We start from the raw sequence: 22,676 nt of genomic DNA, 5'->3' as shown, positions 1-22,676 counted from the left end.
GAATAATGCTCTATAAAAAGCTTTCACAGCTCTTAATAATTAAAGATATAATAGTAAAAATTTAATTTTTGTATAGATTTGTTACAACTGATGAATGCACATTGACAGATTTTTTTCACCCAAAGTCTGTAGTTTACATCAGGGTTCACTCTTGGCGTTGTGCGTTCTATAAGGTTGGATAAACATATAAGACATTTATCCATTGTTACCATATTATACAGAATAGTTTTGTTGCCCTAAAAGTCTCCTGTGTTTTGCCTACTCACCTCCTTCTCTTCCTACCCCTGGCAACCACTGACCTTTTTACTATTGCCCTAGATTTGCCTTTTCTAGAAGGTCATATAGGTGGACTCGTATGAGGGGGAAGACGCCAGGGGAGTAAATGATGGGTGACAGGGAGATGATCGTACAGGAAGAGGGAGGAAGCGGATTTCCTTTCCCTGGTGAAGGCAGGTCTCTGACGCTGCCTAAGTATCACGTCAGGTGCTTGTTTGCAGGTTCCAGGCCTTTTTTGCACAACATGGATGGAACTCACGGGTGTTATGCTAAGTGAAACAGATCAGACAGAGAAAGACAAATCCTGTATGATCTTACTTATATGTGGGTGATATAAATGCCAGTCTCATAGAAACAGTAGGATGGTGGTTGCCAGGAGCTGGGGAGTGGCGGGGAATGGGGAGATGTTCGTCCAAGTAGTTACACTTTCTGGGGAACCTACTGTCACCCAGGTGACTATAATTAATAATATCGCATTATATAACCTAATTGTGGTAATCATTTCTCAATATATGTGTTTCAAATCATCATGTTGTATACCTTAAACTTACATATATTATATGTCAATACTATCTTCAAAGAAAGCTGAGGAAAAATAAAATGTATGGTCCAGACTCCTTTTTAGAGAGCCTGATTCAGATGATACACAGTAATGTTGGGATTCTGAGTTTCAACAAGCATCCCAGGTGATTGTGAAGCAAGGGGTGCCCAGGCCACCCTGAGAAAAGTAGCCACAGCTGGCCTGGGGGCTGCAGGTGCGGGGTGTGAGAGACTCTAGCAGGAATAATCTGGCTCCCTGGCCTGGCTTCCTCCCACCCAGACATTCTTCACATCGCAGATGACGATAAACAGAAAACCTTTCCAGAAGATATTCCAGAACTGAGCAGGTTCTCAGTCTAGACCCCAGGGCACACTCAGCCTGTGCTGGCTGGAAAATTACTGCTTCGCTATCGTGCATGGGAACATAGGGGCCTCTAACATGGTTATTTTTCCAGGATATTGCACTGGAAATTGAGCCACGGACCTATCGGTGGAAAGAAAACACAGCAGGCAGAGTCATATATACCTCTTCTCTGGATTTTCTCTAACAAACTCAGCTTGACATCAGGCGGTCTGAAGATCGAGCGGAAGGAGCCTTTCTCTTTAAGGCAGAACAACAATCTGGTAAGTTCTGACTGGGGATCAGGGGATGAATAAGAAGAGGAGCTACTGTTACTAGAGACAGAAATGTTCAAACGGGTTTGTGAAGAGAGGAGAGGCTTTTTTTTTTAATTTGTTTTTTAATTTATCGTTCCACCCGCCACACACACAAATGGTAGCGCTTTTTCCTAAAGTTTTCCTTCATAAAGGAGATCTCCTGATAACCACAACATGCAGGCATGGAAGGCTAAGGGATGAATCTTTGATGCACCTTTTTTCCCTCCCAATTCCCACCCCCTGGCAACCATCTTGTTCTCTTCATCTTTGGGTCTGGTTCTGCTTCATTTTGTTAATTCATTTTTTTTTTTTTTTTTAGATTCCATATATCAGTGAAATTATATGGTATTTGTCCTTCTCTGCCTGACTTATTTCACTTAGCGTGATACCTTCTAGATGAATCCATGTTGTCACAAATGGCAAGATTTTATTCTTTTTTATGGCAAGTAACATTCTATTGTACATGTGTACCACTTCTTCTTCATCCATTCATCTATTGATGAACACCCGGGTCGTTTCCATATCTTGGCTACTGTAAATAAAGCTGCAGTGAACATAGGGGTGCATTTGATACATCTTTATCCAGGTCCAGTCTTAGAGAATTTTAATTTGTTCCCACTATTTTTTATTGCCCACTGATGTCTGCCATGGCCCACACTAGGGAGAACTGAGTCTTTACAAACTTTTATAGGAATAGTTGAAAATCAGCCACTCAATGAATATTCAAAACCTGAATTCCGTATAGAAGTCCTCTTCCTGTTTAGCCAGAAGAGAGTAATTTAAACAAATTGATGTCATTCAACTCATGGACATAGACAATAGACTAGTGGTTACCAGAGAGTAGGGGGAAGGGCTGAGGGGGGAGGTAAATGAGGTAAAAGGGGTTAAATATGAGGTGACAGAAGAAATCTAACTACTGGCAGTGAACACACAATGTAATATGTATATATGCCTTACTGCTAAATTGTACATCTGAAATTTCTGGATTTTGATAACAAGTGTCACCATAATAAGATAATAATAATAATATTGTTAATAATAATTATTATCAGTACCAATCAAATGTGTATAAATTAAACATCAAATATATTTTTTAAAAAATAAAAAGCTACATGAGTTGACATAAACGGTATCACTGAGTTTTAAACATATCTAAAATCAAACATGAATTAAAGCATAGGGAATATAGTCAGTATTATAACAGCTATGTATGGTATTAGATTTATAGGGGTGATCACATCATAAATTATATAACTATCTAATCACTATGTTGTACATCTGAAACTAATATAATGTATGTCAACTAATTAAAAATTAAAAAAAAATAAAACCAAACATGAATGTAGTTCCAAAACACTTTATAATGAAATAATAAGATTAAATTGTGAAAAAGAAAGATTGCTCTCATTCAATCTGATTCATAAAATGCTGTTAACAACTTCTACCTAGTTATGACATAGTCAAGTTTATGACTTCGGCTAGCCTAGATTTTAGTTTCTTTATACACACAGATAGCTCAAATTTTTATCTACAGGCAGTTGTCTGAGTGCTAATGTAGATAACTTTTAATATCTTGGATCTCAAACTCAGCGTGTTCAAATTTGAATTCGCTTTCTTCCTCTTCAAACAGGTCTCCTTTCTGTGTTCCCTTTCTCAAGGAAATGGTGTGACCGTCTTTCCAGTTATTCAAGCCAGAACCCAGGAAATATTTTCTACTTCTCCTTCTTCCTCTTTCTCCCAGAAAAGCCTTCACTGACTCTTGTTGACTTTAAGCATCTCCTCACTCATCGTCCTAGTGTATTATCCTTCACCTGAAACCATAAATGGCCTCATAACTGACCTACACTCAACTCACCGTTGCTCCTTTTTAAGACTGAGGAGTGTTTCTGGATCATAAATCTATTTAGTTCATTTTCTCCCTTAGTTACATTCTCTGTTGTTGATCGCTGATATTCGGGAACACAATTGATGTTTGACATCGATCTTCTATCTAGCAACCTTGCTGAATTCTAACCGTTGTGATAATTTGTTGATTCCCTTGTCTCGTAGATAAATATGTCATCTGTAAATAATAACAGTTCTGATGTTCTTTCCTTCCACATTTCGTACTTCTCCTTTCTTTTCCTTCTATCACTGGGATGCACAGATCCTACAGAAACTTGCCGAATGGCGGTGTTCAGAGTGAACATCACCGTATTATTTCTGTTTTTAAGGAACATCGCTAGTGTTGCACCACTTATTTGCTGTTTGCTGTTTGATGCGTTTCATTATCAAATTAAGGGGAAAAGTCCCTCAATTTCTAACTTGTTAAATTAAAAAAATAAAAAATCAGTACTGAACTTTATCAACTGGTCTTCTTACATTTTATGCAACATTCGTATAGTTTTTCCATTAATATGTGAATGCGAGTTATAGTAATTGATAATTTAGAGGTAAGTGATCCTTGCTTTTACTCGAATAATCACAACCTGATTTTTGATTTTTGAAAGACCTTTCCGGATAGAGTTTGCCATAATTTTGTTTAGGATGTTTTTCCCCCTAAGACTCTGAAAGTTTTATCATCCCAGAAATTAGGAGAACATGAGAAAACTGGGGTCTTCTTAGCTAGTTGTTACAGGTTTGGTGGAAATGAGACATATAAGGAGATACCTCTTTAATTTATTCATCACTTATGCTCTCTACTGCTTGGCTGCCAGGTTTCTTCCTGCCATTCATCAGGCCCCTTTGCTAAGCTAAAGAAACAAGAAAACTCCCCAAAACCTGGAATATTAATTTCAACCCCTTTGCCAACCTAACCTTTTAAAAAATATATAGGCTTAATATTTTGAACAGTTTTAAATTCACAGCAAAATTTGAGGATTAGTTGTTCTAGTTCTGAGGAGAATGCCATTGGTATTTTATTTGTTTGTTTGTTTATTTGTTTGTTTATGCCTACAGCACCTGATATTCCTAGATGGTCTCCCATCCAAGTACTAACCAGGCCTGACTCTACTTAGCTTCTGAGATCAGACGATGTTGGGCATGTTTGGGGGGCATGGCCGTAGGCTTGCCAATGGTATTTTAATAGGGATTGCATTTAATCCATATATTGCTTTAGATAGTAAGGACATTTTAACAATATTAGTCCTTCCAATCTAGGAGCATGGTATCGCCTTTTGTTTATTTCTAGTCTCTTCAATTTCTTTCTTCAGTGTCTTATAGTTTTTTGTTTGGTTGTTTTCTATTTCTCTCTTTGTTGAGCTTATGGTTTTGTTTGTGTATTACTTTCCTGATTCTACTGACTCGTTTATCTTTTCTTGCAGCTTGTTCAGCTGCTTAAAACAATTATTTCGATTTTTTTTGTGAGTCAGTTCATAGGTTTCCATTTCTATAGCATCAGTTGCTGAAAAGTATTATATTCCCTTGTCAATTTCCGGTTTTCCTGACTTTTCTTGCTCCTTGGGGTCTTGGATTGCTGGCTTCCCTTTTGAAGAAGCAGTCACCTCCTGTGTCTTTACTGACTGTCTTTGGGAGAGAAAGACCTTTAGCAGTCTGCCCGGATAGGTATTCCAGGGGTCTTGCCGACCCTTCCTACGGATATGCCTTTCCACTCCTGTTGTTCTGTCTCGCAGGGGATCTAATAAGCTTGTATATCTTGATCCAAATAAAACCAGGCTGGGGGCTGAGAGCGTAAGGCAGTTTTCTGTAGAATTTAAGGCTATACACATTCTTCCAGTCCAGAAGAATTGAGCCGGTTGTCTCTAATTGTCCATGATCTGCAGAGGTTTGCACACGCCGTCTGTGGGTGTGCACGTGGGACACTGTCAACAGGGGAGGAGGGGCATGTGGGATGCTGAGGGCTGGTATGGGGTTCTCCGGGTGAGGCGTCCTATGAGGTTTACAGCAGGGTCTGTTGGTGAAGTTTGTGAAGCTATCAGTAGAGCCTGCGGCATTTTGCTGAGGTCTGCTCCGGGGTTGCTGTGAGCGTCTCCCCTGATCTACCTGATCTACCTCAGCGTTTTGGGGAGACAAAAAAGAAGTGGGGCCTCTTGAGAAGTGTCTTGCGTGGTGAGAATGCTGGGTGCTCAGGATGCTCTCACTTTCCTCCATGGGAGAAACCGTGGGCCACGGGGTGAGTCATGGCACCGGACTGTGCTTCCTCGGAGGGGGTGGTGATGTGGGTTAAGTGGAACTGTTCTTCTTCCACTCTTCAATTCATCTATTCTGGATGTTTTGCTCCAGGGGGGTTCTGGGACCTGTGCGCTTGACTCTGGGCTCCAACAAAGGTTCTCCCGTCTGTGGGTGGTTGTCAAAACTGGTGTTTCTGTAGAGGAATGAGGGCTGAACGCCCCTGTTCTGCCATCTTGCTGAAGTCATTCTTCGAAATCGAAAATGTTCAAAAGCAGCATGAGAGCGTCATCCAGGTTGATGACCACCTATAGAAGGAAGGCTCCTGACACATAGGAGAAATGATGCTCTTTGTAATTTTCTAGTGAATCGCGGTGCACTTAGCACAACAATGCAGGCTTCTGGGGCATTTCCTGGAACTATCTCATGCCCATTTTTGTGAAGTCCCCACTTTTGTTCTATTTCAGTCACAGCAAGAGCATAGAAAATCTTAAAAGGCACAGGCTTTGTAACACTGCACATAGGTAATTCACACACGTGTGAAAAAACAGTCCTCTAAGAAGTGATTAAAAGTTGTCCAATTTGGCCAGCTTTATCTTAAGTGTAGTGGCATAGAAGAGTGCATATGCTTATTTTTGGAAGGGAATTCATTACCTCTTGGTCATTTCCAACAAATTAAACAAGTGCTCATAGGTCCCCCTGACATGTCAGGGACTTTCAGTTTAGGTTTCTTGTCACTAAAGTGCATCCTAGTGACACCTGACGAAAGAAATTGGATGGTTAGACAACTTTGTTAGAAAAAGAAATATTTATTAGCTGGTGGAACATGTGGGGCTTAACAGCACCAAAGCACGAGCTCCTCTTGGTTAGATTTCTTACAGCTTACATACATTGCAGTGTGCATACAAGGGGCGTATGATTCCTTCGTCTGAAGTTCAACGTGCACCTCCTGACTCAGGATAGGAGGGGAGTTTCAGGTGGGGACTGCAAGGGGGAAGGAATTCCCAGACCAGCAGTCCTATCTATTTACAGACTGTTTATCTCATAGGTGTTGGAAGAGTTTCTAGAAGGCCATTTAAAAATCTATAGGTCTACAGCCATGCCACCCTCAACATGCTCAATCTCATCTGATTTCGGAAGCTAAGAAGGGTTGGGTCTGGTTAGTGCTTGGATGGAAGACCACCTAGGAAGACGAGGTGTGGTGGGAGTAAAAAAAAAAAAAAAAAAAAATCTATAGGGTGTAGTTCATATATAACCAGCTGAGTCGGGCATTTCTGCAAGCCATTTACATTGCATTTTTCAGATGCCTTTTCTTCTCTCTTACTGCTATTTAAGGAAGATTTAGGGCCCATTCCAGCTACTAGCATGGGATCATTTGCACACACATAAACTTCATTGTGTAGATATGAAAAGGTGAACTCTGTGCAGTCCTCAAGTCCCTGTCAACTCTCTCTGAATGACACATAAAAATCCACTTAATATGCCTTGTTGATAAATTGTACACCTGAAACTTACTGCATTTCGTGAACCAATGTCACCATAATAAAAAAATAAATAAAAAATAAAAAACCCACTTCATCTCATCTGTAAGACCCAACTGATCTGTGTTTCCCTTTTATCTGTCTCTAGAAACATGTCCTCCATGTTTATTAAATATAGCACGGCATTGGTCAAAACGATTGGAGACGAGGAACTGAGGCCCGTCACATGCTTCACGCATGCCATCAAAATACGTCAGTTTTCTATATTAGAGAAGTCTCGGTTCCTGTTTTCAGAATCTGAAGTTCCACATGACATCTCCCTCATGGACATCCTCGAACCAAGTTCTTCGGTCCCAGGTATTGTCATCCAGGGGCGCAGGAGGCAAAGACTGGACAACAAGGGTGCAGTTGCAAGTGGGGCAGCAGGGAAGAAATGCTGAGACACCCTCACAGGCAGATCTGAAGGTCAAAGGGCAAGGAGCTAAGGTCATATGAGAACTTACTAATTCTTAGTAATTATTAACCCAGACATACATTGGTTCATTTAATACTTACAGCAACCTCTTGAGTCAAGAATATTATTTCCATTTGATATAGCAGTAAATTAAAGCGTATAAAATAATTTGTCCAAAGTTATATGCCTAGGGACTGGTAGAACTTGTCGTCAGACCCAAGTCTGTCTCGTTCCTAATCCCAAGCAGTTTCTGCTTCAGTGAGCTGCCTCCTGGGGCTGACACTGTGTCCAGAATTAGGATGTCGTGAGTCTCCCGGATTCTTGGACAAGTGACATCATCATATTTCAGGGCGAGGACATTGTCCCTATTATCCAGTCCATGGGTGGATTCAAACATTTGCCCTTAGCAGTAATCTCCACTTAAAATATGAAGGAATGAGTCAGCTTCCCAAGTGAGAGAGCTGGCCGAGGGGAGCTGGGAGAACCTCGGATGCAGCCATCTCTTTTCTGTCCTATGTCCCAGCTGTTCTAGAGTGAATTCTTGGCTAAAACCCAGGCCACCTTTTCTGTTCCCAGACGCTGCTGTGAGAGAGCCATTCCAACTCAGTGACACAGCGACCAAGGAGGAGGAGGCTGGTGCGAGTGTGATGTCTGGGGCAGACGTGACCACATCGGGGGAGGTGATGGAGTTTCAAGGCTCCTCCTTCCAGTACCAGGTCGTCCCCACGCCAAACGAAACCTGGACAGAATTAAAAAAGAGGTGAGGCCAAGGGAGAGGAAGGGTCTGGGTGAAGGCCCTCAGTGGGTGCTCCTCTCATGGGCAAAGAGGCATCGAGCAGGTTTTGTTCCCGAGGCTCAGAATGAAGAAAATGATGTCCCAGACACGGCCTCTCTTCTTGGGTCGTCATATGTTCATTCATTCAACTATTGCTTATTAGTTACGTAATGAATGTTTATTCCAGTGGCGTTGTCCATTACTGTGCTATTTCGAAGTGAGAGTCATGAGAGGACGGATGGAAATGCCTGTCCTGAAACGTGTTTTGTGGAGCAGGGAACGCGCAGCGAGTGAGGAAATGAGCCATGCAAGGATTAGTTAATGAGGTTTCATTTAAGCAGAAACAAAGCCTCTGAAACTCTTTGTTTCAGTAAAGTTTGCCTCAGTGTCCCGGGATTTAATTGAACTCTGTGCCCGTGAGAAATGCCCGATCTTCGATACGCCTCTAAGTGTCGTGGGGTTCCTTGCGTGCTCCTTAGTCGTCGCGTCCGGAGTTCTTGGTCTCAGGATCCCGAGGAATGAGGATGCGAACACAAGGGAAGAGCTGAAGGACAGGGTCACTGAAGCGCAGAGTTACCGCTCTCTCGCGAGCGGGGTACCCAAAGGTGGGATGCCCCCACTTGGCGCATCGTCCTGGCTCTTGACGTCTGGAACAAAGAATTGAACAAGACACTGAAATACAGCAGAAAATAATAGATTTATCGGAAGGGAAAGTAAAACAAGAGGACACGTCCAGATGTGGAAGCGGCGGGGGCAAGACAGGGGTGTCTCGAAGGCTGAAGGACTGGAGGGCACGGTGACACAGCCTTCGGGGTGTTTATCCCTAGTTGCTGTGGGTGGAGAGGGGTGGGCTTCCTTGATGGACAGGACCCAGTGACTCATCGCTTGCTTTCTGCGCATGTTCGTTCCCAGAATTCAGTCTGCTCTAATGATATTAATGAACTTCTGGGCATGCGCATTATAATGATGGTCTAAGAGGCTCAGGTGAGTTGAAGGGGTCTGCATTGCGCAGGTGCGAATGACGGCTTACAAAAAATTTCTTTAGGACTTTATATCTTTTATAAGTAGACACCAATTTAAATAGTATTTCTATCAATGCAAATCATTATTAAAGGAAGCAACTAGTTAAAATCACGGACTATTTAGAGAGTAAAAGCTACTTTAACATGGCACAACTTCTGTACACCTGGTGTCCTGTAATGATGTGGGACAAGGCAGATTTCCCCGAGCTGGTGGGGGGAAAGCAAGACCCACTGAGAGAAGAGGGTCCTTTGGCAGAGAGTGTGGAAAGAATTCAACACACACGCCAAAGTTAGAGTCGAAGGAAAGTTCATGAGCACGGGGATCGCACTGCACAGAGTGCGGTCTCCTCTCAGAGCAGAGCGTGAGAGGGACGGTGAGCGGGGCAGAGTGAAGGATACGGAGACACGGGGAGAGGGACCCTGAGTGTTCGGGGAAGTCAGTCTGTATGTGGTTCTTCCATTCCTGGGATTTATAGTTGAAAAGACTTTGTAAACTCATTTCCTTCCATATGGACAGTGAGGAGGGGAAGACTCTGCCTGCAAAGGTGAGAGTATGTGGAGTGAAAGGCCTGCGGGCGGTCCCCAGCCTTTAATCCGTAAGTTCCCCGTGGTTTTAGGCAGAGGGAATGACAGGGCTGGTTCCCGTTTCCCCTGTGCAGGTGTGGGGACAACCCCTGCAGAATCCTCCTCCGCTCTGCAGGGGTCGCCGTGGCCTGGCCGCAGGGCTGGTTGGCATATTGCGGTCACTGAATGTGGCTTGATGGACATTTTAAATTCTCTTGCCTCCTCCCTACATCAGTAAGTCTCATTAGAACTAACATTTGCGAAGTCCGTTTATGGTGCAAAAGAGTATTTGGGTTTCTATAGCTGCAGGAAAAGAAAAATTTTGACCTAGAAGTTAAAAAAGCTTCAATTTCAGGGAATACATTTTATTTATCTAGTGCCAAGAAGAAGAAGTAAGCCTGAGGTCAACACTTTAAATGTGAAAAGAAAGGCCATTAGATACTTTTAATAAATGAAGGTGTGTTTCACGGAAAGGTAGTTACAGGCTGAGGGGGAAGCTCTGGAGGGAATCACAGGAGTTGGGGGTGAGGGTCTGGGAGGAGGGGAATCTATTTAGCTGAGCTCAGACCTGAAGAATAAAAGAAGCAAAAAGCAGGAGGACAGAGGTCTAATGAGAGGTTTCAAGGCCCTGGGGAAGGCCTGACTGGGGGGTTATCAGGATCAGTGAGGCGGAAGCCTAGCCAACTGGGGTAAAAACGAGGCTTAGACATAAGTAAATGTCAAATTACATAGCACCTTAGAGACACAGTAAAGGGTTTGAATCCCCCTCCAAGGGGGATGGGAACCCCACACTGGATGCTCAGTACCTTCTCCACTGACGAGCTGGTTAAGGACTCTCAGGATTCCACTGGGCTAATATCCAGGGCACCAACCCCACTGGGGCCTCACGTAGAAGCAGAGTTGAGCCTCAGAACTGAAATGGAGATGAAAATGTGCCTCCAGTACTTCAAACCTCTCACTTCCTCTGCTCAAACCTACATCTTCAAGTCAACCCTTTCCACCTACCACCTCAGGGCGATCGATCCATAAACAACCCCATGTACTTGACATGGAAAATTCAGAGCCCTCCCTGCTTCTTCGTTGTGCATCCCTTTGCTCCCCATTTCACCCCGGTTGTGCTTCCAGAGAAGGATGGATGTGGGTTTCTCCAGCTTTGACGACAGGGCTTCCTAAAGTCACTGTTGACACCTGTCCACTTCTAGCCTCTTCAGATGAGAGGTGCTCACACTGAAAAGTCAGACCAATAGACCTTTGGAAAGTTCAGATGCCTTCCACACTATGGCATGCGAACTCTCCTTCCCACACCCCCATCAGAAAATGGAGGAGAGCACACCCTGCATCCCAGAGAAGATGTTTGCTTTCCTCAGTAACTTAACCCCTGAGCCAATATCTTTCTATGGGTGGAGGGAACACCTGTCAAATTCCCAGCTCTCTACAGTCTTTCCAGGTGCTGAGGAGGGGAGCAACCCTGAGTAACCCGAGAAGGCACGGCTTCCCACGCTGACCCTTCTCCTCCTTACATCCCCAGGAAACTGCTGGACCCCGAGCCAGTGTTTCTAAGGCAGTGCGGGGAGAGATCCATTAACCTGTACGTTGTGACAGAGACCGTGAAGCTGCTCAACAGTCCCGTGCTGCATGACATCAGCAGTATGAAGGTTTGGCTAAGTTTTCTACCCTTATGAATACTTTTGTGAAGGTATGAGATGGTATCACCAAGAGCACAGCCAGCTCAGCCTCCCTTGCCAGGGAATTCTGGATCCTCCATTCGGTACCTGTTTCTGGAAGTTAGAAGGCGTTGGGTGATTATTTTGTGCCAGTGAATCCTGACTCCTGACCTGAGACCATATTTTAATATCCTCATTTATGGCACTTCAATATATGGGATTATTTTGTATTGATAAAATAGGCAATAGGTTTAATTACGTGGTATTACGTTTTGCTTTGAGTAAGTGATAGATTCTGGCCAACAAATCGAAAGGGGTGTCTGCTGTCCCACATCCACATCCAGTTTTATGCTGGAAGAAGTGAGGGACCCCTGACAACAACCTTTGGCAGTTAAAGTCCCCTAAATGCTGTGATCTCCTGAGCAGGATTGATTTCAGGAGTGAGATTTAAATACCCTCGAGCACATATGATTTCTATAACTCATTCGCTCACAAGAACCAATGATACTACTTTTAATTATATAAGTTCATATATTAAATATTTTGTGTGTGGTGTGATATGTTTTATACACATTATATATTTTATGTGTAATGTGTCCTCACTTAGGAGATTTAGAAACGAAAGGGAAAGAACTGAATTGTGAACTAACTCTTTTGTGATTTTATCCTGGAGGATGCAGGGTGCCACCCAGGTCATTTGAGTCCAAGTCCAGTGGACAAATTTGAATCCAGTAGAACATTACTCTAGTTGGGAGGATGTTTCGATACTCAGCTTTGGGTTTCCATTCGCTTGGATTGGCAAACTGGGCTTTCTGAGAAGAGGAAGAAAATAGCCGTGTGTCATTTCACCTAGGACAATAGGTCAGCTGTGTGTCCAGTGTCTCTGTCATAGTTGCTCACAGCCAGGATGGCTCCACATGTTGGCTGCGATCTCGTTAAATAGTTTGCATATCATCCCTGGTTCATGGTTGCATGAATTTTGTTTTGGTCAATCAGGCAAAAGATTGATAGTAAAGAAATGGAGGACTTGATTAACACGATACAGACTAATTGGACTATAATCTATAACAGGCACCTACAGAACATAACTGCAGAGCAGATACACATTCTACTCATGCACGCATGGAACATTCCGCAGTATTTCCATGTGTGAGGCCACCATATCAGTCATAACAAACTTAAGAAGACTGAAGTAACACTAGATATCTTTTCTGACCACAATGGAATTACATTAGAGATCAAAAGAAAAACTAAAAAATTCACAACTACATGGAAATTAAAGAATATACCTTCAATGGGCCAAAGAGAATATTCCAAAGGAAACCAGGAAATTTCTTGAGACAAATGAAAACAAAAACAATACTGTACTGTACACCAAAAAATGTTTATGATACTCAATTTTTTTGATTTTCTATGATGATAAAAATTAAATAGAAGAGCTACATAATAACAAGAAAAGTTAACAAAATTCAAATCAGTTTATCCTTTTGTATAACTAAAATTTATCTCGCTTTTATAGCACGATGGGTAGCCTTCCTTGTATCCTCAAGTAAGTTATTGTCGTAGTATTGTTGAACAAGGTACAAATTCATAAAGGCCTCCCCCCCACCAAATAGGGGAAAGAACAGCAGACAAATATCAAAATTCAGAAAACTCTATTGAAAAGGAGCCATGGTAACAGACCCTGGAATGTAGGAATAGCAGAGTTCCAATTGGACCGGGGAAATTAGTCTAGAAACAAGAACACCTAAAATGCTCAGGAATTAGAGGCACCAGCTACCTCTGAAGAGATGGTACAAGTGGCATCTGCAATTGGTTAAAAACCTATATAAGGACCACTTTGAGTCCCATATCTCTTTCCCACCTCTGCATAGCCTGGCAACTACCCTCACCCACCTTATAGAAGACTTGAGAATTTAAATTATTTCAGCTCTTCGAGTTACAGCCAAGGGTGAAGGGGGTGGTATGAGACCATGATGGAAAAGAAAAACGAAGTGAAAGTCCTTTTTCTTAGTGGGGAATCTGAGCCAGCCCACTTTCCCATTCCGCTCTGTTCATCCTGCCTCTACGTCCTTCAAACCTTTATACATACAACCCAGGCTTTTGAAGAATTATTCCCTGGGAAAACAAACCAGTCTGAAAAAAAAAATCCCAATAGTTGAGGATCCCAGAGAAAAAGGTCGATCCTAGCCTGATCACCCTGAAGTGAAACCCCCACTCTACAAACACTGCCAAACTTCTTTCCACTTTGTAATGCCTGACTTGTCAATAAAACCCATAAAGACTTGAGAACAACCTTAAATGTAAACATACAAAAGCCCCACATTGAAATTAGGAAAACCAGAGTAATCAAAGACAACTCGGAGAGGAAAGAAATACTCAACATGATAATGTTTTGTTTCCATGAAAGAACAATGCTCTATATAAAGCTTTCATAGCTCTTAATAATTAAAAACATGATAGTAAAAATTCATTTTTTTTGTAGATGTGTTACAACTGATGAATGCACATTGACAGATCTTTTTCACCCAAAGTCTGTAGTTTACATCAGGGTTCACTCTTGGTGTTGTACATTCTATAAGTTTGGATAAACGTATAAGACATGTATCCTTCGTTACCATATTATACAGAATAGATTTTTTGCCCTAAAATTGCCCTGTGCTCTGCCCACTCACCCCTTTCTCTTCCTAACCCTTGGCAACCACTGATCTTTTTACTATCTCCCTAGGTTTGCCTTTTCCAGAAGGTCATATAGGTGGACTCGTATAGTAGTTACTCTTTTCAGACTGACTTCTTACACGTAGTCACATGCGTTTGAGTTTCTTCCATATCTCTTTATGGAAGCTCATTTCTTTTTAGTGCTGGATAATATTCCATTGTCCGAATGGACCATGGTTTATTCATTTATTTGCCTACTGAAGGACGTCTTGGTTGCTTCCAAGTTTGGCCAATCGTGAATAAAACTGTCTGTGAACATAGAGCTGATGTTTTCTGTGTGGACATAAGTTTTCAAGTCCTTTGGGTAAATCCCAAGGAATGTGATGGAGGGATTACATGGTGAGAATATGCTTACTTTTGTAAGAAACCACCAAAGTGTCTTCCAAAGTGGCTGGACCACTTTGAATTCCCATCTGCATCCTTGCCAGGCTTTGGCGTTGTCAGCCTTCTGGATTGGGCACTGTAATGGGTGTGCAGTGGTATCTTGTTGTTTGTATTTGAATTTTTCTGATGCCATATAATGTGGAGCATCTTTTCAAATGCTTATTGGTCATTTGTATATCATTTTTGGTGAGGTTTCTGTCCAGGTCTTTTGCCCATTTGTTAATTGGCTTGTTTTCTTATTGTGGGGTTTTAAGAGTTAACATTTCTTATGAAGCATGTCTACTGACAGCAAATTTCCTCATTTTCTGTTTATTTGAGAAAGTCTTTATTCTTCATTTTTAAAGGATACTTTCAGAGGGTATTGAATTCTAGGTTGCTTTTTTTCTCCTCATTCTCGACAGTATATACGAAATTCCAATCTCGTTTTTCTGGTTTCTGAGGACTTGATTATAATGCTTGTATTTGCTTTTCTATAGGTGAGGCGTTTTTATGGTCTGACTTCTTTCAATATTTTTTCTGTATCTTTGATTCATACTGAATATGATTCATAAGTTTAAGGTTGGTTCGTTTGTTTTTAAATCTCGCCTGGAGTTCTCGGATATTCCTGGATCTGCGGTTTGGTGTCTGTCATTAATTTGGAGGAAATTCTCAGTCACTAATGCTTCAAATATTTCTTCTGCTCCTTTCTTTTCTTTTGTAATTCTCATCACATGGATGTTACAAGTTTGTAGTTGTCCCACAGTTCTTGGATATCATGTTCCATTTCTTTCTGTGATTTTTCTCATTGCTTTACAGTTTTGAAGTTTCAGATATCTTCAAGTACACGGGGTTTAAAAAAAAAAAAAATGTGTCCAGTCTACCAATGAGCCAATCAAAGGCATTCTTTATTTCTTTTATAGTGGTTTCGATTTCTAGCATTTCTTTCTTATTCTTAGAATTTCCATCTCTTTGCTTATAACACCCACCTGCTTTTGCTTTTTGTTTGTTTTCTATTAGATCTCTCAGCATATTAATCACAGTTGTTAAAATTCCCTTTCTCATAATTCCAACATCCATATTCTAGCTGAGTCTGATTCTCGCCCTGCCGTCTCTTCGAACTGTTGTTTTTGCCTTTGAATATGCCCTATAAGTTTTTTGGTGAAAGTTGGACATGGTATGATGGGTGAAAGGAACTTGGTCTTTGGGGATACTGTGGTAAGGTATGAGGAGAGGGAAACACTCCATAGTTCCATGAATAGGTCTTGTTTGTTTCTACTGAGGCTATGCCCTGGGCTGTGAACAGTAGCAAGAACTTCTCAGTACTCTCTCCTCCCTTGGGTGTGACAGGATGGCCAGAGGGAGCTAGAGTTGGATACTTCCTTTTCCCAGCATGGAAGGCTGGAAGAGACTAGAGTTGGGTATTTCCCTTTTATCAGTTGGTTTGGGTCTTATGAAGAGTAAGAAAATAGAATCCTCTCCATCGAAAAGAGAATGAGACTAGATGTACTTAAATCTAAAAAAGATTCAAATCATTGCACTATTGATCTGAAATTGAGAGATGTGAACGCAAATACAGGTTGAAACAAGAAAATAAGACAGGAACTGGAAATCAAGAGTAGAGATGGCGAGGACAAGGCGTTGCTGATTCCTTTCCTTATGAGCTGTCTAGGTTATTTGTCTTTTAAAATCATGTGCAGATGTGAGCATGTCACCTGGTTTGTCTCCTCAGGATGAAGGAGTGGGAGAGGGATGCAAAGTGAGAGAGATGAAGCTGACTCTGCCGCAGGGCATGGTGATGGCCTATAAGATGAAGCAGCTGGTTTTCAAGGAGAAAGGCTGGGGTAAGCAGAGGCTGAAGGGGGCAGGTGCGGAGGGGTCTGCTTCTCCTGGGAAGTGATGAGAAGCGAAAGACCATCGACAGGCAGCCTTGTCTTCTCCACCTGGTCAGAGAGAGGAGAAGCAACATTTCTCAGCTGTGTGGAGCACACACACAGCCACCCACCCACAGCCACCTCTAAGCATGGCCCTACCGAAATGTTGCTTTGGGGAGATGCAGAGACAGTCTCCTACATGGAGAGGGACAGTGCCCCACGAGGAGGTATCTGTAGCACGGGCCAAAAACGGCTCTAATCCCAACGCTCTCTATTCAGGGTCCCACCACCTCCCTTGGCAGCTCAACTGGGGGAGCTGCAGAGCCCGCCCAGGTTACCCATAACCCCTCGTAAAGCCCATAATATATCCACACAGTCACAAACAAAAGTGCAGGTGCCATGGCCCGACAACACGATGCAGAATTTTATCTGCGTCTCTCGCTCCGTCACTAGCCTCGAAGTGCAGTTTCCCATACACCGTTGTGGTTCTGACTCCACGTGGGAGAACCATTTGCATCAAAGAGCAAGTGCACACCAGGACGGAACAATGAGCACTGCAGACACGACCAGCTCAGAGCCCTGGCTTCTCCCTTCCCCAGTGCTGTGTCCCAGGTAGAGGTCAGCCTGATATGGCTGAGGTCCATCTCCTCAGAGATCGGGGGTGCCCTCACACACATATCAAACTCTCTCTCGCTCTCTCTCGCTCTCTCTCTGTCTCTCTTTCACACACACACACACACACACACACAACTTACTAGAGAATCCTTGCTACAATATCCGGTCAAGAGTTATTTTCTTACTCTTCTGTGAATCATCTCTTTCAGTGGTAATAGATAGAATGAAGCTGAACTCTCCAGCTGTGTGGGATCAATAGCTCAACTCCATCTTGAAAAATGTTTTTTAAGTGTTGGCAAGTGTCCATGAACTAAATGAGGTTAGATTCTGACAGAAGGCTGACCGCACCACAGTGTCTGCAAGTCATGTCCTGCCCACGAGGTGGCGAGTGAGGGCTCACCTGTTTGTACAGTTCTGGCCTCAGGGTGACTTACAATGACCCAGTGCAGTAAACATTCCATTCCATGAACTCATTTAATCCTCATAACACACTGGAGAAGAAAATAAAGTGCAGAGCTGTTCAAGAATTTGCCTGAGCCCTTGCTGTGTAACTTTGAAGAAAATCAGAAGCCCTCTGTCACCCATCTGACCTATGAAATGGAAATGAGTCCATCTCTCCAGAGCTGATGGAGTTAAATGTCTGTCAATGTGATTTACACAAATTTGTCTTCACTCTCTCCAGTTCCCCTGGGTCCTTCCCCGCAACCTGACAGCAGGATCAGGTCTCTGCCGTCTCACGAACTCCTCACCCACGTGTCCCCTCCACTGTCCTCTCTTCCTACACACTTTCTCCTCACAGCCAAATTCTTTAGAGAATCTCTTACACTCTGTATTCACTCATTCCCTGGCGTCCATGCCTCAGCCACTGCGGTCTGTGTCCCCCAGTGAATATACTCTGTCTTGTCACCAGCGACCATGCACTAGATGACTCCCTCCTAGGAGCTCTCTTCTCCCCGGATACTATGACACCAGGATCTGTGGGGTCTTTTTTTATGGTAGTTTCTACTCTGTCTCCTTCATGGGCTCCTGTCCCCTGCCAGACACTTAATCGTTGGTGTTAGGCAAGTCTCAGACCTTCCCACGTTCCTTACATTAAATATGACGTCAGCCAGGAAGATGGCAAGACTTGGAGTGGACACGTGAGGGGGGAGACGCCAGGGGAGTAGACGAAGGACGACAGGTAGATGATCGTACAGGAAGAGGGAGGAAGCGGATTTCCTTTTCCCGCTGAAGGCAGGTCTCTGACTGGGTACATAAGGATTATGCCAGGTGCTTGTTTAAAACACAGGTTCTAGATTCCTTTTTAGGGAGTCCGAGTCAGAAGATATGGAGCGAGGTTGGGATCCTGAGTTTCAGCAAGCATCCCGGTTGGTTCTGAGGCAAGGGGTGCCCAGGTCACCCTGAGAAAAGCTGCCACAGCTGGCCTGGGGGCCACAGGTGTGGGGTGTGAGAGCCTCCAGCAGAGATAACCTGGCTCCCCCCGTCTGGCTTCTTCCCATCCAGATATTCTTCGCATCGCAGATGAGAAGCAGAAATCATTTCCGGAATGTGAGTTGGGCAGGTTCCCTGTTTAGCCCTTAGGCCCTGCTGAGCCCTTGACCCCCTTGCTGGGGGTTCCGCCCTGACGGACCCACAGGGAATCCCTCCCAAGCCAGCTCCTCCACTGCTTCTGCGTCTCCCCTGTTGTGACCCAGACATTGGCCCCTCTCCCCAGGGAGCCCACCTCTCTCCTTTGAGTACCAGGGTGGGAGGGTGTGTGTTGGGGAAGTGGGGACCCAGTCACTGTGCATGGTTTTCTGTTTCTCTTTCCAGCGGAATGGGAGATGCAGCCACTCTTAGGTGAGTGGTGACTTCAGAACCCCCCTGTCTCCTTTGAGTACCGGGATGGGAGTGTGTGTGTTGAGGGAGTGGAGACCAAGTCACTGTGATGATCACTTGTTTCTCTTTGTGTTGGCTGGGACGGGGGACGAGGCTCTAATTGTACTCACCCGGTGAGCTGGGCCGACTGCCCCTGCCTTTGCCGCCATGGCCCGGGGCCTGGCCCCTGGTTCTGCGGAGTGGGGAGGGTAGGGAAGGCTGAGGATGTGGAGGGGTGGACTGGGATGGGGCAGGAAGGGGCGAAGGAAGACGGAGGGGGTGGTAGGAGGGCAGGACCCTCCCAAGTGTCTCTAAAGCAAATTTGGGGGATGAGAAAGGGGCGTGATCACTTCCCGTTCTGCCGTTCTCTTTCTAGGAAGAGCACAAGGATTCTGCCGGCTAGGTAAGTATTCATTAAGCGGGAGCCTGGGGCCTACTGGGTAGGACACCGCAAAGCCCAGACCCAAATTGGAGGTTTCCAGGCAACTCAGAAACCTAAGCTTTACTTCCAAATTTACACCTTAGTCAGCCTCATTTATTCATTCATTCATTCATGTATGCATGCAACAAACGTTTGTTGAGGCCTGACTGGGCCGCAGGTGTCATTCTGAGCACTGGGGGTCCAGCAGGGAACCAGATAGCAATGCCTGCCTCCCAGCCGCATCCATTCGGGTGACTTCTCACCCTCAGCAGATGACCTTGAGGCTGGCTCAGGTCTCCAGGAGAAGAGGAGAGTCCCCAGTTCTTGGTTAATTCTCCTTGGTTAATTCTTGAAAGACCTAGAAGATAAAGGCACAACTGTGTGACAGCAAGTGTGGCTCGTGTGGGCCAACTCCCGGCCACCCACGCTCTGCGTGCCTACGTTCTTACAGTCGTCACGACAGCCTCATTGTAGAGTCCGGTGCTAGAATCCACATCGCTTCACACATGTCCCAGAAATGAGAGCCTGGTCATTTTCTTCTTCTTCCTGTGACTCCTTTCCAGAACCCTCTGCTGTCTTCCCCACAAGCACTCTGTACCTCATTTCAGCCTGAGATTTTCCATCTTTCTTGCCTAGTATGACAGCTCTGTCCCCAGAGCTCAAACATGCCACCTGCAGGGGTGCTTCGGGTCAGTGGGTAAAAGGGGCAGAGTGGTTTCGCTCATGCTCCTTTGGCAGGCAGGGGCTCACCAGCCCAGGGGTGTCTGATCTCACACTGTCTCCACTTCCTGTTGGGCGTCAATGCCTGAGGGCAGATTTCAGGCATCTGCAAGCGGAGGTTTCCCACTATGTGAAGAAGGCCCAGCTCTTGGAGAAAGTGGGGAACGTTGTGTTCTCCAGCATCCTGGCCATGCTTGGAGACGGAGAGGCCCGGCGGGGCCTCAAGGACAAGGTGAGGGGATCCCACAGCACCTAAGGCTGATCACACTTATGGATGGGGGATGTTTTGGAGATATGGCTGCTGCCAAGTTATATGGGGGAAGGAAGAATGGGGGTAATCTCAGGGGAATAAGAAGGGTGTCTGAGATTGAGGACTCTGGCCCGATGTCCAATGACAAGGACAAGGGTGTGCAACCCCACAGACAGAGGGTGTTTAGTATCCTCTGTGGGTGCGTTTAGAGCCCTTCCCCCACCCCTTGGTTAATCATGTATAGACTCAGAATTTACAGGGAAATTACATGATCTTGTTACTATCATCATCAGTAATAATACCTGTCCCCTATAGATTGAACAGGAACCCTTGGGTCATTTGGATGGCCTTGGTGGCGCCATCCTAAATGCACTGCGAGAGGGCTCATATTATAAATCAGTTAATTCTGAGGACCCCATCCCTTACCTGCTTGGAGCCATAAATGGTAAGTAAGAGTGATCTGGAAGAATAGGGGTGTCACACCCCCTAAAAAAACCACGTTAGATGCCACCTCTCCAAAACCCTCAAATGTATGATTTTTCATCCTCACGTCACACTTGTCTCCAAAGTCAGGTGGGCTCAGTGTGACTGACTTGCCATGTGACACAGAGCCTGAGGCCTGGAAAGACCACCCTGAGTTGATTCAACGTATCGTCGAGGGTGGGTGATTCCGGGCTCCAGCCTCAGAATCCCGCCTTCCAGACCATATCCTGGGAAGCATCCCAAGAGCAGGAGGACCTTCCAGGGGCGGGGAACTCGACCTTCAGCTCTGACGGGTTTTGGTCCTCTGCCTCCGAGCACCCTCTCGCATGTCTCCTAGTTCCCAGTGGGGAGAGGAACACCTGACTCTTCATCACTCTCTTTCTCGAAATGTCCCCATCTCCAGTGCTGAGTGACTTCCAGCAGGATCTGCTGGTCTGGTCCATGAAGAAGAAGATCCTGCTCCAGCAGCGGGATCTGGTGAGAAGTCCCCAGGGGCCGGTGTCCCCCGAGGAGGGGGATGGGACCAGAGAGAATGATTCTGAGAGAGGAGAGATGATCCTGCTTTCTGCTGGGAGGGGAGACGGGGAGCGGGGGGGATTCCGGTGTGGCCACCAGGAAATCCGGCTGCATCTCCCTCTGGGGAGCAGGCCCAGTGGCCATGGGTCTACATCTGGAAGGTCTCGGTTTCCATGGCAACCCCTGTAGGAAACAGGGGGCCTGTTCTAAAATAATCATATTGGAATACAGATTTGGGGAGCTCAGGGAATCTGAGTCATACCTGTTTTGTTCACCTGGTTACCATTTGCACATTGCTCTCTCTCTCTCCACGTATATATATGTAAATACATATGTGTGTGTAGACATGCACACACACACATGTTGCACACGCGTGCATACACATATACTATTCCAAACACCGCTGTTCTGCAGGGTAAATGCTAGTACCAGTATTTAGCAGCTGAAGAACCAATAGTCGGGGATTTCCAACAACGTGTCCGTGATCACACTGATCACAAGATGCGACCAGGACGGGACTCCTGGTCCCCCTCAGTTCCCCTGCATGACCCCTGGCTCTTGGGACAGAAAGTTCTCTGCTCCTGACCTCAAAGGCTGACCTTCACTTCTGACACTGTTTCTTCCAGGTAAGGAGCATCCTGGAGCCCAACTTCAAGTACCTCATGGACATCCCCTTCACGATCAAGCCCGAGTTCCTCGCCCCACTGCAGGGTGAGGATTTGGACATCACCTATCGCCTGCTGAAGGAGTGTGGCCTGAGGATGGAGCCGAATAGCCCCAGGTCAATCTGGGTCCTGAATGCTAAGAAGCCCCTGTCGGCCCTGTACGCGGCTCTGACGGTGCTGCAGCAGCTGGCTGAGGCCTGAGCCCACCAGGCAGCCCCCCGAGGCCTGTTCTGCTGCCCACCACCACCAAACCGCCCTCTGTGCCCAGGAGTTTGTGTGTGTGTGTGTGTGTGTGTTTACGATTCCACATATTGGTGATATATAAAATTTGTCTTTCTGTCTGATTTATTTCACTTAGCGTGAGGCCTTCAGGGTCCCACCGTACTGTAAATGCGAGAAGAATCTGGCTGCTGAGTGGGGGAATGGATTGGAAAAGGGGCATACGTGGAAAAAGGGGGAGCACTGAAGAAACTTCTCTAAGTTTCCAGGCACCCGGTGGTATATTTTAAAAGGACGGAGCTTCAAGAGTGGATATATTGTCTATGACCATGCCGCCCTGAACAAGCCCGATCTCATCTGATCTTGGAAGCTAAGCAGGGTCGGGCCTGGTTAGCACTTGGATGGGGGACCACCTAGGAAGACCAGGTGCTGTAGTCG

General features: G+C 44.9%; 1 protein-coding gene and 1 pseudogene across 4 annotated transcripts; both read left to right on the top strand.

Moving 5' to 3' along the window:
• Positions 1–1,269: 1,269 nt before the first annotated feature.
• On the top strand, positions 1,270–22,363 carry LOC120599936 (gasdermin-C). 4 transcript variants are annotated; one of them, XM_039859101.1, is made up of 12 exons: positions 1,270–1,440; positions 7,210–7,418; positions 8,092–8,275; positions 11,405–11,531; positions 16,351–16,462; positions 18,611–18,655; positions 18,920–18,940; positions 19,335–19,367; positions 20,201–20,337; positions 20,671–20,800; positions 21,242–21,315; positions 21,981–22,363. In XM_039859101.1, exons 2-12 carry the CDS (start codon positions 7,214–7,216, stop codon positions 22,218–22,220), a joined length of 1,308 nt encoding a protein of 435 aa, XP_039715035.1. In that variant the 5' UTR covers positions 1,270–1,440; positions 7,210–7,213; the 3' UTR covers positions 22,221–22,363. The 4 variants fall into 4 exon arrangements, with proteins under 4 accessions (XP_039715035.1, XP_039715034.1, XP_039715036.1 ...); XM_039859100.1 differs by having other exon boundaries at positions 18,920–18,946; positions 19,341–19,367; XM_039859103.1 differs by lacking the exon at positions 7,210–7,418 and having other exon boundaries at positions 1,276–1,440; positions 18,920–18,946; positions 19,341–19,367.
• A 194-nt stretch (positions 22,364–22,557) lies between these two features.
• On the top strand, positions 22,558–22,676 carry LOC120599938 (uncharacterized; annotated as a pseudogene).

This window comes from Pteropus medius, unplaced genomic scaffold, assembly GCF_902729225.1.
Source record: "Pteropus medius unplaced genomic scaffold, Ma_sr-lr_union100, whole genome shotgun sequence".
Classification (NCBI taxonomy): Eukaryota; Metazoa; Chordata; class Mammalia; order Chiroptera; family Pteropodidae; genus Pteropus; species Pteropus medius.
Note: the sequence above shows the minus strand (reverse complement) of the source record. Positions and strands in the feature narration are given on the sequence as shown.